Consider the following 17,295-nt stretch of genomic DNA (forward strand, 5'->3'; position numbering starts at 1 on the left):
TTAAATCATAATTAATATAAAAAAATAATGTTGACATGAGATTAGATATCAAATAAATTGTTATTAGATCTTAATGAATGTAACTGTTAATTACTCTAACTTCTAATATTTTTATGTTTCATCAAAATAGTTCTTAAATTTTACAAAATATTTTTATTTTTATTTCTTAATGGTATAATTGTTGATATTTTACTATATGTTGTTATTTAAATATTAGTTGTCTAAATAAATAAAATAACTAACTAGACATGATATGTGACTTTTAATAATAATGTGGTGATTGGTGAAGTTATATGGTTCAATTTTTTTTTTCTTAAAATGTGTCAATTTAGTCCTTAATCAATCTATAGACTCAAAATTATATGAAAATTAAATTAACTGTTTAGATCTTTTACATTATTATTAAATATTATATATCATGTCCAACTAACATTTAGGGTTTATTTGGTAGACAATATTCCATTTGGTAGATAAAATATAATAATAACTTATCTTTTCTTATTTTAATTTTAATATTTTTTGATTAATAAAACATGATTATTTGATTTTGGTGTGTTATCATATCCTATCATCATAATTCAAATTATCATCTTGAGGGAATGATGGGTTAAGAATTATTGAGATATGATAACTTTTTACGTTATTACTTATACTTTATACCTTTTTTAATATTTTATAAAAATATAATTTTAATATTTTATTAAAAATTATATAAACATTTTTAATAAACAATATTTTTAGAAAAAAAATGTAATTTTTTTATAATTATTTTATAAAATATTTTAAAACTTTTTATAATTTAATAAATGATTATTTTTATAAATAAGGTGAATAAAAGCACATTATAATATATGGAACTTGATAAATTACTGGTCTTTGGTTGGTTAATTATAAATTACTGACTTTTTTTTTTTTGGGTGAAATTACTGATCTGAAGGTGAAGCTGTAAAAGAGTGTAAGTTGGGCTCAAATTTGAAGCCCAAACCCAAAAGGTATCTGAGATGCGAAACCACACGTGGGAACGGTGACCCAATAATCCCAACGGCTAGTAATTATAAAACGGCTACTTTCTTTTACAAATTTTTCTTTCACCTTTCTTTCTTTTTTCGTTTTCTCTTTCACTTTCTATCGTTACAACACTCATTGCTTTTGTTTTTCCTCTCTTAAATTCCCTCTCTTTCTCTAATTGTCTTTCACACCTTTCAATCAAAGGAAGAAAAAGAAGCTTCATTTGAAGAATTCAATTCCCTTCTTCTGGTTGGTCTCATCATTTTCCCGGAAAATTTTTGGCTAAGAAAATTCTTCCCTCAATGCTGTTTGAAAGAAGCTCTCCGGCGAGGTGTTTCATGACACCGCCGCCGCCACCTTTGTCCTGGAAGTCAAGACCTTCACGTTCTCCCTCTATGCCACTTTCAGAGAGAAAGAAATCACCAAACTCTGTGAATAAAAGTGATCTTTTTCATATAATTCACAAGGTTCCTGCCGGGGACTCACCCTATGTTAAGGCTAAGCAAGTTCAGGTAACATGGTTACTTCCGTGTTGAATTTGGATATGATTTCTTTTTTTTTTCTTTCTTGCAAAAGAAGGTTTTTGTTTATGCAACATTGCTTTGTTTCTTTGATATATATACTTTTTTAATGTTATCAATATGATTGAATTTGAGGGTCTGAATCATGAGACTCATAGTGTTTTGAATTGGAAAGGGTGGTTGTTAGTTTATTTTCTTTCATGATATTTGTGCAATGATCGTGAATATGAATCCTTGAATGATCACAGTTGGTGGATAAGGATCCCAGTAGAGCAATTTCTTTGTTTTGGGCTGCCATCAATGCTGGGGATCGTGTTGAAAGTGCATTGAAGGACATGGCCTTGGTTATGAAGCAATTGAATAGATCAGATGAGGCAATTGAAGCTATCAAATCGTTTCGTCATCTATGTCCTTCTGATTCTCAGGAATCTTTGGATAACATATTGGTTGAACTTTTCAAGGTAAAGCTAATTCTCGTTTATTTGTTGATGCTTTTTTTTGTGTCATTAACTGAATTAAATTCTTGTGTGTGTATGTTTGCACAGAGGTCAGGAAGGGTTGATGAAGAGATTTCCATGCTTCATCACAAGTTGAAGCAAATTGAAGATGGTGTGACTTTTGTGGGAAGGACAACGAAACAAGCACGATCTCAAGGGAAGAAGATTCAAATAACTGCTGAGCAAGAAATATCAAGGTGGGGTGTGTCTATTGTCACTTCTAACTATCTATGTTCAATCCCATTTAAATGATTTATTGTCTAAAATACCTCCTTTTCTCTTGTAACTATATATTAATAGCAGGGAAATTTTCTTAAATAGGAGTAACAATAGACATGTAGGAGCGGCAATAAACACCTCTCTCATCTGTGCTTCTCTGTCATTTTGCATTTTGCATATGGGCCATGTGACTTTATTTGACTTTGAATGTAGGATACTTGGGAACTTGGCCTGGGCTTACTTGCAAAAAGGTGACTATAAAATTGCTGAAGAACATTATAGGTGAGCTTTTAAGATGGAAAATCCAAAAGGATTTTGTGTTTCATTTTTCTTTTAAGAGAAAAGTAACAGTTCCATATTTGATTCTACAGAAAAGCACTGTCTTTTGAGGTTGATAGGAACAAGCAGTGCAATTTGGCAATATGTCTGATGCATATGAACAAGATCACAGAAGCTAAGTTTCTACTTCAGGCAGTGACCACTGCGTCAAAGAATAGAAAGATGGACGATTCTTTTGTCAAATCATTTGAACGTGCTACTCAGATGCTGGTTGAGATGGAGTCATCACCATCAGGGAATGCAGCATCATCTTCAATGAGGAGTATGTCACAGTGTTCTCCACTAAGCTCTGAGAATTCAATTGGAAAGAACTCTGATATTGTCAAGAGTAGGACAGAAAACCGGTCCACAACATCGGAGGGCGAAGTATCTCGTGCCAGGAGAAGATTGTACCAGTCCCCTGATCCTGCTAGAAGAGATCTACATGTTACTAACACAAAAACAAAAAGATGTTCATGGGGCTTCAATAATGGATATAGAAGGGAAACTTGGGGAGATAGAGATGTCCATTCAGATCCTAAACCTTCATTTGGAAGTACTTCTGGTGATAAGAATGACTTAATGCAGCTAAACTCAAAAGAAAATGGTTTGTCTTCACCTGCTAATGGAAAGTGGAGGGCAAGAACATGGGAAGATCCTGCAATGTTAAAGCATGAGGACACAGCAGTAATGGGTTCTGATTCACTGCACACTTCGAATAATACAGAAGAAGTTATGGAGTTTTCAGAGAAGGAGGACATATCTGCCGTAGATGAGAGTAACTGTGGGTCCTTACTGTCAGAATCACATGAAATGGTTGTGAATGGTGCTCATGAATTTGCTTCAGGAAACAAACCACTTGAGAAGAAGAGTTGGGCAGATATAGTAGAAGAAGAACAAGATGAAGAAGAGGACTTCTTTAGTGGTGGATATACAAATTTTGATGGTGAGAATGATGCGCAAGTGTTTAATGATGAAAATGAAGACTCAAATATAATATATCAACATCCTTGGCAACAGAACCAGATTGAATGTTCAAGCAAAAAGTTGGAATCATTGGACCAGAAAGATGGATATTATGCATCTGGGAATGCCATTTTGTCAAGGAATCCAACAGCGAAGCGTTCTTTGTGTTTCAATCCGGAGCTGACTTCAGGTCCAACATATTTCATTTGCGCATCAAAATCATCACCAAAGAAAGCAAACTTGGAAAACCACAAAATTCTGGCAAAAGAAAGAGACTTGTTGTCTGATGAGAAGAAAATAACAAGGAGACACAGGTTGCAGGTATTTCAGGATATTACTCTTCAACCTGGAACACCATGATGTTTTTTGCCTATGATTTATGTCTCTGGCAGTAAACAAGTGTCCTTATGGATGGGGGAGAAGGGTCACACTGTTTTAGACTTATTGGCTTAATAACAAGATCATGGTTAGCATTTATTGATTAATATAGCTTATTCTTTCATTAATACACTCAAATGTGTTTTATTTGTAAAAACCTTTGTAAATCCGTGTTTCATTCCCAATACTGTAAAATAGTTTCCTGAGTTGTATTGAAACTGGAACAATGCCTATTTCTGCTACACTTTCAGATTGTGCTTCAATTTGAATAGTTTCATTACTGATATTATGCATGGCTCCTGAGTTGTATTGAAACTGGAACAATGCCTATTTCTGCTACACTTTCAGATTGTGCTTCAATTTGAATAGTTTTATTACTGATATTATGCGTTACTTCTTCTGCAATCAATGAAAAAAAATTATGTTTCTGTTTATTCCTATTACGATTTGTGAATCCATGTTCATGCTTCCCAACTATAAAGTAGTTTCCTCGCTTGTATTGAAACTAGGAGTGCATATTTCTGGTACAATCACAGATTGTGCTTCAATTTCATAGAGTCATTACTTATATTATTACAATTAACGAAAAGAAATTATGCTTTTGATTGTGTTCCTATTAAGATTTTGTTGGTCCTAAGCTGCAATGCTACAGAGGTGGGGGTTAATCATATTTTGAAATAGAGACATTACATAAAGTATTGAAAAATACAGATATTCAACACTCATAAATTGTTTAAAACAGTTGTAGCCTCAATGATAGCTTTATGGTTTTGTTCATGGACTTCACCTGCTTTAACTAATAGGTAAAAACAGAACCATACAACTTTGATAATTTCTTTTATTATCTAGATCAATGTTCCATACTTATATTAAAACCCTTGATGTGTTTTCCTAGCTTTACTTAAATACCCTTGTGCTATTCATATAACTATAAAACATTATATACATTATATATAGCATACCAAACCTTTATTTATTTTAGTAAGACAATATATTCAGTGAATAACGCCAAATTGTTCGACAATGACATCAACTTGTAAGGCTTCTTAGATTGTTGATACTTGAATATTCGTAATTTACATCATCATTGAGAATCTAACTCTAACGCAACTCTTACCGAATACCAAAAATCTTTTGGTTTGTTAGTCCTTTGAGGTTTTAGCAATAGTCGTCTTGGCTCTTCAAACTTCCTATCACTTGGATAGACAAAAACAATAAATTGTCTATTTTAAGAAGAAAATTAAAAAATAAATATATGTTAAGAGAAAAAATAGAAGTTAAAGAAAAGTATAAAATTTTTTTAGACATGCAATTTTCTTAAGAGTACATAAGTCAGATATGCACGGATTCGAATCCTCTACAATTTTGGCAAAAACTGTGCCCTACAGTGCGTTTTCGCTTAAGTCAATTTTTTTATTTAAGTGAAATTTGAAGCTAATTTGCTTGAGTGCGGAAAAAGGCTTAAGCGAATGGAGAAAAGGCTTGAAAGCACGCTCAAGCGAGCCACAAGAAATATGAATCATGACTCGCTTAAGCTCAGAATTTTGCTTAAGCGATTTGTATTTAGCTTAAGCCCTGCCAAGCGAAATTAATTAAACCTAAGTGAATATGGACCAAAGAGACATGTATTTGAGTCTGTCATTTAGCTTTAGCGAATTAGGAATCGCTCAAGCTATTGGTGATTCGTTTAAGCGTTGATAAGCAATTTTAATTATTATTAAGCGAATTTGAGGCAGAAAGCAATGATTTCAGGCATACAAAATGACTTAAGCGACAATGAATTGGGTTAAGCGAATGGTAACAAGGCCTGAGCCCAGAATTTAATTTCCTAGCGAATGAAGATCCTCTTAAGCGATTTCCTGAGCTTAAGCGAATATATCAGAAATTGCAAAAATTATGCAGAAATAGATAATAGGCAACAAAATGGCTTAAGCAAAAATTAATTAGCTTAAGCGAATGGTAACAGGGCTTGAGCCCAAAATTTAATTCTCTAGCGAATCAAGATCCGCTTAAACGATTTCATGAGCTTAAACGAATAAATAAGAAATTGTAAACATTATGCAAAAACAGACAGCATGCAAGTAGGGGCTAAATACACTTGATTACATCAGTTTTTCAACTTACATCTTCCACCAAAAATAGTTTATAAATACAAATTTAGCTTAGAAACAAAAGAACTTTTGCCAATTGCATAATCAAATTTGATCAAGGATTGTAGCATTGGTATCATCAAGTTGTTCCTATAAAATTAAAAGATATATAAGAAGACACATAATGAACAAGAATGGATGGTAGTTGAATAGTCTTACCTTCAACAAATCAGTGAGACTTAATTGATTAACTAATATTTGAGAGGGATCATAATATGGAGGTGCTGAACAATGTACTTGAAACGAATCACAGAACATTGGTTGATATTCCTTAAACATTTATTGACAGTGAAATTTATGATATGGTTATAATAAGGAAGTTAAGCATTAATCGACAATAAAAGTCATTATAACAAAGTACTTGAGATGCTAATTGACCTAAAGTTGGAGTTTTGTTCTTTTTTTTTTTTTTTTTTTTGCTTGTAGCTCAACCTAACCTTTGAATCTTTTTCACCTTTTCCTCTTGGTAGTAGGTCTATGCTTGAATCTCTTAGGTTGTGTACCATGAATATTGACCTTATTTACACCATCATCGTTATTGTTGTCATTTTCTCGTGGTTGTAAGCGAAACTTTGTGATTTGAATGATTAAAGTATTAATATTATCATCCACTAATTGACAATATTCTTCTGAACTAGAAACCTTTGAGGCCAACCTAATCATTTTACACCCTAGGTGTGGGTATATGCGTGTAGTACTCAACTTATGATCTCCTTCCACTTGTATTCCTTTTACATTATGAATAATACCACAACATCCTTATGTTGTTCATCTCTTTAGTATGTATTTGTCAGGAACAACCTTTACATCATTGGCTTCAAACACTTTCAAAGCATGACAACAAAGTATGTCAAATGTTTTAAACTTTTTATAAGAGCAATTGATAATAGTTAAGGAACAATCAAATGTAACTGTCCATGATCTTTGTTGATTGATTTTAGTAATTACATATTCAATCAAAAGGGGAGTTTCAATCCTTTGTGATATGCAACAAGCCAAGAATTGAGCAAACTCTTATTGAAATAAATTATACACTGTATGTGTGTAAACTTTGGCCATTTGTATTAGTATTGATGATACCTCATATTGCAACATGGCTAGTTTGTGAGGAGTCATACTCACACTTGAACTCATTGTAACGTTTGTCTTCAACTACCCATTCAAAGTGTCCAATTACTTGATGTCAACACCAAGTCTCATATAGGCCTTGAAGTCAAAATTTAAACTTTCACTTAACTGAGATAACATTCTAAGGGTTAAACAATCCTTGAGATAACATGATGCACATTTCTCCTTTATGGAATATAGTGAAGTAATTCAAGTATGTTCTTCAACATTGTATTATGTAATCAACCTCATTCAAGCATCCTCAAAGTCAATTGAAGTATCAAAGTCATATATGCATCTTTTCAAATCTCTTAAGAAATTACTCCCTTCTTTCATCAAATTGCCCAAATGCTTTATGCCATTTTGCATTAAGTGCCATTTGCATAATGCATGCTGTGTCTTAGGCATTACTTGGAGAAGTGTCTTTGCCATTGCTTGATCTTGATCTGTAAAAAGAGTTTGAGGTTTTTTGTTGTTGTGTGCTTCCAAGAAAGTCTCGAACAATCATTGAAATAATTCAGTTGTTTCATTATATAACAAGACTGCCCAAAGATAACAATGTCTCTTTAATGGTTAAAATTGAAAAACAATGCTAGAGGTCTATTAGCCCGATTGATGCAATATGTAGTGTCTAGTGATACAACTTCACCAAAAAATCTATAATCAATTACCATCTTTGCATCTGCCGAAAAAAACATTTGTGATTTGCTCCTCCGCATCCATTTGGTACCCATAAAAAAAAGATAGGTTGTCTACTAATTGTCATTGGAAGTATTACATTAGACAATCGACTTCTTCGTATACCATTCCCTTTTGTCTTTTTGCCTTCAAGTATTTTTTTGTGTCCAGACTAGTATACCCAACATTAGCTTGGTGTCTAGCAAGTGTGCTCATTAGTTGAAATGATGCCTTTTGTCGCAATCCGGATGCCTCAGCCAAAACAATTTCATGAGCTTGAATGTCAGTTACATTACTATGAGAAGCAAGCATGTGTGTTGTTTCTAGCAATTGTAATGGGTGATTATGCTCTTCAACAAATTGATTAATGACATATTTATTATTGTTTACCAAAGATAATGCTATTCTTGAAAGACATTTAGTTCTAGTTTCTGGTTGATGCTTTGTTACTTGTGGATCTCTTTTATCTTCTTTTCGATGCCTCTCTTTGCAACAAACATATATGCAACCCATGATGACATTATCTACCTTTCACTTGTTAAAGTATTGTTAGCCTTCTATATTCACACCAAAATTGCCATGCTTGTTCAAGACTCTCAAACTCTAACCCGACACTTGATTTTCTTGCGACATTCTTCTTTGTGACTATCTCTATACTCCAATAACATTACTATATACATGATAAGTATTGATTTCAGTAATCTTAAATTTAAAAAATTATGGAATACATGTGTGCCTTGACACTTTCTCTGTTTGAAGATGATATTTGCCAAAGAAGTAGGAGAAAATGTTGTCAAATGCTATGAACTTGTCAAAGATTTTCCTCACCAATGAACTTCCTTCATCAAAGCTTCTTAGAACATTTGTTTTTTCAGTGTTCCTTCATTCATAAGATTAGGGAAAGTGTCTTTCTTCAGAAATACGTCACTACCCATATATTTGGCGCCAAATTATCTGCTAAAATCACTTAAGCGCATATTTTCTTTTAAGCGCCTATTCGCTTGATATTTTGCTTAAGCAAGAATATTCGCTTAAGTGAATTTTCGTTTAGGCAGAAAAATTCGCTGAAGTGAAGGTCGCGACTATTGATTTTTAAAAAATTGAATCTCTTTCATTTTCATTTTTAATCTTTATCTCTCTGTCTACTTGCTTCAGCGCCATCTACCTATGTCCTCTCTTCCAAAGCTTCAAAGGCTTCATAAATCTTATTTTTTTCAGGTACAATATGCAACCCTAAGCCCTTGTATATTTCCTACACCTTTGTTTGATTTATATTGTATTCATTAGGGTGTATGGTGTTAGATTGTTGATAGAGATGTATAATTTTCATGGATTATAACCTTTTACATCCATTTTATATTGTAAAGAAAGATATTTTTAAACTTGCATATGTGTTGGACTAATTGAAAAATTTGTTGTTGGTTAGATTTAATGCCTTTCTTCTTTTATTTTCTGTGCTGCAATTTTCGGTTAAGCGCCTATATTCGCTTAAGTGACTATGTTTGAAAAATGTTCTCTGATTTTGGTTGCAGGATGACACCAAAGAAATCTATTCTTCAAAGAAAGAGGCAAAGGGTAGCAGTTGGTCAATCATCATAGTAGTCTACTGAACCTATTGATGAACAACAACAATCACCATTTGAAACTTAAACACAAACAAAAATCATATCATGGGATAGATATAGATTCAAAACCAGGGCTAAGGCTCAGAGATTTATTGATTTACAGGCTAGGGAATTGCTACCTGAGATGAAGGAGAGTATGAAGATTTTATGCAAGAGATTAGGAGAAGAAAATGAGAATTCTTGGCAAATCTCCCCAACCACATTAATGAGGTAATCGTGAAGGAATTTTATGTAAATATGTGGCCTTTGATACCAAATAGGTAAGAAAGAAGGTCTTGGGTCAAAGACATGCAATTGCGTATGACAGAGATGCAATTTCAGCTTTTTTAGACAACCCTCTTACCTTAGAACAAGGAGAGTTATGCCAATACCAGCAACTTCAGAAATAATTCTCAGGTTTTTTGGATGATAGAGTAGTTAAAGTCTTATGCATCCCTAGAAAATCTTATGAAACAAAATCAGCTGGGAAGCTAATGAGATTCAAGAGACAATCTTTGAATACTTTGGCCCAAAATTAGACATCCTTTCTCTTTGCCAACATAGCTCCAACCATACACACTTCAGATATTCGGATGCCTCAAGCATATCTCATTTATAGCATCATGCAAGGGATATTCGTTGACATAGCAGCAATCATTTCAAATGAGCTACATCAATTTGTGATCTCCAATGTATCTAGTACTGCATCAGTTACAAAACCTTTAGGATTTCCAGCACCCATTACTGCTTTATGTGCTTCCCAAAGCATCACCATTCCATATTGCTTCACTCAAACTATTAGTTTGAAGAAACTAATCAATTCCTAGTTTATCAAAAATTATTGCATCAATTTATTGGAACAGCCTGTAAGACCTTCATCTCAACACTCCTCATCTGTGCCACCTACATCATAGCCAAGACAACCACGAACACAACCATCTATGCCTGACATGCTACAAACGGATTCAAGCATCCTACGCCATCTGAGTCACATAGAGCAGCAGTTGGCAGCAAACAACCGCGCTTACACTCAGCTAAATGAGTCCTTCTACAAGTAAGCTCTTCTCTCATTTAATATTTTAAAATATCTAATCAATTATGCAACACATTACTTTGATCTTCCGATTTCCATAGGTTCACTGATAACCCTACCTTTTCACCTGAAGAAGAAACTCCACAAGATTATGTGTCACAGCCACATGAAAGAGCGTTTGATGACATTCAGGACAATGACGAAACTAAAAGGAGAGATGTAGAACAAAGTCAGCACTTAGAGGAAGAAGGGGGATATGATGAGGGAGATGAGCCACAACCCATGCAAGATGAGGAGAATGTAGGAGTTAGAGATCCATGATTACAATTAGGATTACATTATATTTTAATGGATTTTAGTGATTAAACATTTTCTATTATGTAGTTAATTTTAGTTTTAGTTTTTCAATGTTGAACTCTATAGTTTTCATTGTTGGATTTTAATATTTATCCAAAATGGTGCTTATATTATAAACTCTTTTGGATGATACCAATGCTTCAATACTTGATCAAATTTGATAACGCAATTGCCAATACTTCTTTTATGTCTAAGCTAAATATGTATTTATAAACTCTTTTTTTTTTTTTTGTGTGTAAGATGTAAGTTGAAATGGTATTATGTAATGTAATCAAGTGTATTTTGCTCCCCTTTGCATGCTGTCTTTGTCTACATAATTTTTGCAAATTTTAATATATTCGTTTAATCGCACATATGGGCTTAAGTAGATTTGTATTCGCTAAAAAATTTAAATCTGGGCTTAAGCCTTACTCCCATTCGCTTAAGCCATTTCATTTTCGCTTAAGCTATTTTGCAAGTCTGCAACCATTGCTCTCTGCCTCAAATTAATAATAATTAAAATCGTTTGTCAAGGTTTAAGTGAATCCATAATAGCTTATGCAATTCACAATTTGCTAAAGCGAAAAGAGTGATTGAAATACATGCCTCTCTGATCCATTTTCGCTTAGGTTTAATTAATTTTACTTGGCAGGGCTTAAGCTAAATACAAATCGCTTAAACGAAATTCTGAACTTAAGCAAGTCATGATTCATATTTCTTGTGGCTCATTTAAGCATGTTTTGAAGCATTTTTCCCATTCGCTTAAGCATTTTTTTGTGTTCAAGCAAATTAGCTTCAAATTTTGCTTAAGCAACAAAATTGGCTTAAGCAAAAACGCACTACAGGATGTAGTTCCCGTCAAAGCTGCAGAAGATTCAGATCCAAATATGCACATATACATCATTTAGTGACTTTTTTTCGCACTAGAAACTAAAATAAGTCAAATGATTTTTTATAGGGATCAAATTTTTTATTTAACAAAATCAAGTTTTCATTCTTTATAATGAGATAATTTTTACATACACTTCTCTCTTCCTTTTTTTTTTCAACCACGCATCTTCAAAATTTTCATATTAAATTAAATTAATATTTTAATTAATTATTCAGTTAGAATTTTTTTGTTAATTTTTAAATTAAAATTTCAATTTAAATTTTTTAAAACCTCTTTTTTTCTGGTGACATAAAACCTAAGTTTTCAAAGCTATTGAATAAAATAAATTTCTTTGTCTGTATTAAGTTAACCTTCTTTTTTTTTCTTTTTTTTTTTCAAATGTAAGAAGTTAACCTTAAAAAGTTAAACGAAGCTAATAGAAGAGCAAAACAAAGCATAATAGCAGTGTTGTGTGTCACTCACTCAAATTCCAACCCCTGCGTTTCGATGAGGATGGAATCTGCGTTTACGGCTTCAAACTGGAACCGTTGTTTGATTCATCCACCACTTCGTAACAGTAAGACACGCTTTGCTACGACTCAGCCCACCGTAATACGGTGCTCCATCAAGTCCTATCGCTTATCCAACCTCACGCCCTCTCAGCTTCAGAGCCTCAAAACTCGTCCCCGCATTGATTTTTCTTCCATTTTCAACGTGGTTCGTAATGGGTCTCTTTGTTTTCAAGTGGTTTTTCCCTTTTCACTCTCAAAATCATTCCTTTTTCTTTTTCAGGTCAACCCCATTGTTGATGATGTTCATAAAAGAGGGGATGCTGCAGTTAAAGAGTTGGTTTCTTATTATCTTTTGAATTATCTATTGTTTTCTATGCCTATGTAGCTTAAACTTGTGTTTTTTTAGTTATACTTCGAAGTTTGACAAAGTTGAGCTGGATAAGGTAGTTGAGGTTGTCTCTGAGCTCCCTGACCCTGTGGTATGTTTGTTTCTTTGGATATTCATATCTTACCATAATAATTTTTGTTGGCTTTTGTTTGTTTAAGATGTGCTTTATTGTGATTCAGTTTGTTTAAGGGTTTGTTTGGAGAGGGGTTTTGGAGAGGGAAGGGAAGGGAGGGGGGATTTTTATTTTAAATAAACATGTTGTAATTTGATGTTTTTCATAATAAAAATCCAAAATGATATTAGGATAAACTTGATGTATTAATCATTTATTTATGATCATAAATGGTATATAATTTTTTTAATTTAAAAATAAAAAAATTTGTTCTCTCCCTCTTTCTTTCCAAACAAATGTCTATGTGGAATAGGAATTAATAAATACAATTGTAATGTAATAATAATATCTCAAAGGAAATTAATTAAATTAATAGCATAGTCTACATTTCTGTTGAGATCTCCAAACAATCCCATAGTGAGCACATGACATGGTGCTGGTTTGGATGATATTATATTATTGTTTTTGCCTTTTGCAGCTTGATCCTCCTGTTGAGGAAGCTTTTGATGTCGCCTACAGCAATATTTATGCATTTCATGCTGCTCAAAAGTCACCTGAGAAAAATGTTGAGAACATGAAAGTATGTCAATTCTGATTCTTGTTTCTAGCCTAGGTTGGATGGAGAAAGCAGCGTTTAATGATTCAAGGCCAAATCGACACTTACCATAAACTTATTATTGTGCATTATTAAGTCAAAATTTGAGTTATTCAGTGGCAAGATGTTTTTAGTAAGGCTAAGTTTTGTAGCATTATCTTGGAATAGTTAGATGACTAGGCCAATCAAATGGGTAGATCATCTTTTTCAGTTATGATTATGTTCTTTCCTGGCCTTGGTTAGTCTCTATCTTTTAAATTTTCATTTTTTTTATTTGTGTATATCATGTCATTCACTATCATGCCTACATATTTGTTTTTTCTTGGTTCTTAGTGTTACCCAATATCTTATTTATGTGAGAGTCTTGAGTTTCTGAAAATCTCAGGGAGTCCAATGCAAGAGAGTTGCGAGAAGTATTAACTCAGTGGGTCTTTATGTTCCAGGGGGAACTGCTGTGTTACCTTCAACAGCTTTGATGCTTTCAGTTGTAAGTTGAATAGATATTTCAGTGGCTCTTATGTCTTTCAGTGTTCTATGATATTGACTGTGTAAATTGATATTTATCTTGCCAGATTTAGCTGACGGTTAATTATTTTGTATACCAGCCAGCACAAATTGCAGGATGTAAAACTATTGTTCTTGCAAACCCTCCAACTCAGGATGGCACTACATGCAAGGTATTTGTCTATATTGTATGAAAATTATAGCTATGATGTTGTTCTTGTTCTGATCATTTTTTTCCTGCAGGAGGTACTGTATTGTGCAAAGAAGGCTGGGGTGACTCACATTCTCAAAGCTGGAGGAGCACAGGTTTGAAGCATGATAATATAAGATTGCCTTTATCATATAAGATAACCTTTATCTAGTTTTGTAATTCAAATCTAGTATCCTTATATTTAATTTTATTTTAACATATTTATAAATTATACTATGATTAATTTGGTGTTTTTCTCCATTGTAGGCCATATCTGCTATGGCTTGGGGAACAGAATCTTGTCCAAAGGTGGCTAGCTTCTCATCTAACTCATCTTGTTTGCTGCTCTGTTGATAATTATTGTATTCAAAGATCCAGCTTTATTTATTTTCTCTGTAATAGTGTATCATATTCCAATTGCATTATTAGATATAGTGTAACTCATCCCATGATAGATTATCAAAGACTATCCTAAATAGATTTCGTAATCTGGTGACTGAACAGTACTTAAAATGTAACCTTTCCTATTTTAGCAAAAAAAATTATACTTATTCAATCATTTTTAATTGTGTATTTGTGATGAATCCTGCAGGTTGAAAAGATTTTTGGCCCTGGAAACCAATATGTCACAGCTGCAAAAATGATACTTCAAGTAAGCATGTTTATATTTTACAAAAAAATTTGAGCCGGTGAGCACTACTACATAATGTATGTTGAATCTTAAATATTCTTCTGCATATCTTTACTTTTTAAATATCTTCTGCAGAACAGTGAAGCCATGGTTTCAATTGACATGCCAGCCGGCCCATCGGAAGTTTTGGTCATTGCAGACGAGCATGCTATTCCCTCTCATGTAGCTGCCGATTTGCTTTCCCAGGTTTAATAAGTTTTCAAATGCTCCTATCTGCTTTACAAAAATTATCCACTAATTCATCTTCATAATGAAAATAGTTTATCTTTCTTTATCACTTCTGATAAGTGAAACTTGTGTTCTAGCACAGTTTATACATTATTCTATAAGCTTTTGTTTCTAGTTTCTACATGATGATGTTAGCTTTCCTAAATTCAATATAGGATGAATTCATAATATGATTATAATCTGTCGATAATCAAAGCAACCAGATTTGTAAACTAAGGTTATAGGGTAAAGAAACATTCATTTGTTTGACTTTGTTTATAATCTGATTATGATTCAGAGTTCTCTTAGTTGACATTGCATGTAAAAATACACGAGAGAAGAGACAACTAACTGGAACACCTTTCTTCTAAGGCACAAAATCTACCAAAACTCAACAGCCCACATAGACCTCAAATGAAAGGACCTCCTTAAACTGAGGCTCAAAACTTGCCAAATGTCCAGATGCTGACTTGAAACAGTCATGTGAACATAATCCAACAAAAAAATAATATAATGTTTAAAGACTCAAATGGGCATGCTTCACTATCACCTTACGGAATCATGACTTGAGATTTTTCTGCCTACATACTTCTAAGATGATTCTGAACCTTTTTTGCTTCTTGTACACTGCTGATATCTATGCACCATATTTACAATTTTCAGGCTGAGCATGGCCCAGATAGTCAGGTTGTTCTTGTGATTTCTGGAGATGGTGTGGATCTAAATGCTATACAGGAGGAGCTCAGCAAGCAGTGCCAGAGTCTTCCAAGAGGCGAGTTTGCCTCTAAAGCACTGAACCACAGTTTTATTGTGTATGCACGTGATATGCTTGAGGTCAGTTCTGTTGTCTACGTGTCTGTCTCGACCCTCTAAAAGAAGAACAACGAAATCAGAATTAAGAAGGATTAAGGTAGAGAACGAGAAGAACAATTTCTTTGGAATCACTAAACAGACTGTTGAGCTTCTGTGTCTGTATTTATATATTACACAGCAAATTTAGTTATGCATAACACTGAGAAGAATAGGAATGGGAAAGATAGGCCCAGCTCAATACTAGAAAATAACCTAAGAAGCACATGAATACATAAGTATTCTCTTAACATTTATGCGGCAAGAAATGTTGTTATTATCTCTTGATATGTTAGAATTCATAACTTTCTTTGGAAGAGTTCAAGTTTAACCTTAGATTATTTCTGTTTTTATTTAATTAATAATTTACATTTAAGTCAGAATTCTCCTCTAGCATGTCAAGTCTCAATTCGTCTGACATCAAACATAGTTTTTGTAAGTTACTTATCCATCTTTCAGGCTATCACTTTCTCAAACTTATATGCTCCCGAGCATCTAATAATCAATGTGAAGGATGCAGAGAAGTGGGAGAGTTTTATTGAAAATGCAGGTAATTTGTCTATGAATTTTCCTTCCGTTGCTAATTTTTTATTTTTAAATGTAGGATTTGCAGGAGTGGGAATAGGCTTAGTCTAGTCAGTTATACTTGCGCTTGCAATCTTAGAGCATCTAATACCTGTTAGATTACTCATTTTATATTCTTGATGGCATCAAGAATTCTAAATCTAAATGTTTGTCAATGCCTCTGCAGGTTCTGTGTTCTTAGGGCCATGGACACCTGAAAGTGTTGGTGATTATGCAAGTGGGACAAACCATGTCCTTCCTACTTATGGATATGCAAGAATGTATGGTGGTGTGTCATTGGACTCTTTCCTCAAGTACATAACTGTGCAATCTCTCACAGAGGAGGGTCTAAGAAAACTTGGGCCATATGTAGCAACAATGGCTGGAGTTGAAGGGCTTGAAGCCCACAAGAGAGCAGTTACCTTGAGACTCCAAGACATAGAAGCCAAGCAGGTTTCAAGATGAGATGATGTGCATCAACCCATTTTTCTCTTTACTCTTGCAAGCTACTTGCTCTTAGTTTATGTACCACAAAAACTAAATATTTAAAAGTACTTTTTATATTTAAGGTATATTTTTGAGATGCATATAAATAAATAAATATAATGATAGTATTATATATCATATTAATTTTTAATAATTCAGATAACAAAATTAGTTTGATAGCCCACCAATTTGGACCGGGTTTTGTGGCATGTAATTTGAAATGTCAAGAATTCAGGAAGACTAAAGTTGATCCTCCCCACCCTGCACACACACCCAAAGGAAAAAAAAAAAGTAAGACATACAGTGTCCACATTTATCAAAAGAAAATGAATTTGAACTACTTTAGATAGTTGTACTTTGACCTTATTTGAAAAGTAGTATAACTTAATTATTACAATACTATAACGAACTTTAAATAAATAATAAATTAGTTTTAAACCCTATCAAACAGACAAAGATTAACTTGACCTTTTAGCGCATGCCGCCAAGGGACATCTAGTTGGTCCAAACA

The 17,295-nt window shown here is 33.3% G+C and overlaps 2 protein-coding genes across 2 annotated transcripts; both read left to right on the forward strand.

Moving 5' to 3' along the window:
• Positions 1–1,310: 1,310 nt before the first annotated feature.
• On the forward strand, positions 1,311–5,499 carry LOC113852211 (protein POLLENLESS 3-like). Its single transcript, XM_027482451.1, has 6 exons — positions 1,311–1,520; positions 1,778–1,990; positions 2,075–2,223; positions 2,459–2,527; positions 2,617–3,477; positions 5,379–5,499. Exons 1-6 carry the CDS (start codon positions 1,311–1,313, stop codon positions 5,497–5,499), a joined length of 1,623 nt encoding a protein of 540 aa, XP_027338252.1.
• Positions 5,500–12,138: 6,639 nt separating this feature from the next.
• LOC113846523 (histidinol dehydrogenase, chloroplastic-like) lies at positions 12,139–16,918 on the forward strand. Its single transcript, XM_027474911.1, has 13 exons — positions 12,139–12,403; positions 12,479–12,531; positions 12,605–12,677; positions 13,177–13,278; positions 13,679–13,780; positions 13,899–13,970; positions 14,041–14,103; positions 14,255–14,296; positions 14,580–14,639; positions 14,754–14,864; positions 15,549–15,719; positions 16,194–16,284; positions 16,486–16,918. Exons 1-13 carry the CDS (start codon positions 12,194–12,196, stop codon positions 16,761–16,763), a joined length of 1,428 nt encoding a protein of 475 aa, XP_027330712.1. The 5' UTR covers positions 12,139–12,193; the 3' UTR covers positions 16,764–16,918.
• Positions 16,919–17,295: the final 377 nt, after the last annotated feature.

The sequence above is a fragment of the Abrus precatorius genome, unplaced genomic scaffold (genome assembly GCF_003935025.1).
Source record: "Abrus precatorius isolate BTA unplaced genomic scaffold, Abrus_2018 Scaffold10, whole genome shotgun sequence".
Lineage (NCBI taxonomy): Eukaryota > Viridiplantae > Streptophyta > Magnoliopsida > Fabales > Fabaceae > Abrus > Abrus precatorius.

Bases quoted from the DNA above. Each gene is read 5' to 3' on its own strand.
- LOC113852211 (XM_027482451.1), top strand. From the start codon at position 1,311: ATGCTGTTTGAAAGAAGCTCTCCGGCGAGGTGTTTCATGACACCGCCG. The intron at 2,528-2,616 runs GTGAGCTTTTAA...TTGATTCTACAG, and splicing joins ATTGCTGAAGAACATTATAG to AAAAGCACTGTCTTTTGAGG. The intron at 3,478-5,378 runs CTTCTTTAGTGG...GCTTAAGCGAAT, and splicing joins GAACAAGATGAAGAAGAGGA to GGAGAAAAGGCTTGAAAGCA.
- LOC113846523 (XM_027474911.1), top strand. From the start codon at position 12,194: ATGAGGATGGAATCTGCGTTTACGGCTTCAAACTGGAACCGTTGTTTG. The intron at 13,781-13,898 runs GTAAGTTGAATA...TTTGTATACCAG, and splicing joins CAGCTTTGATGCTTTCAGTT to CCAGCACAAATTGCAGGATG. The intron at 15,720-16,193 runs GTCAGTTCTGTT...TCCATCTTTCAG, and splicing joins ATGCACGTGATATGCTTGAG to GCTATCACTTTCTCAAACTT.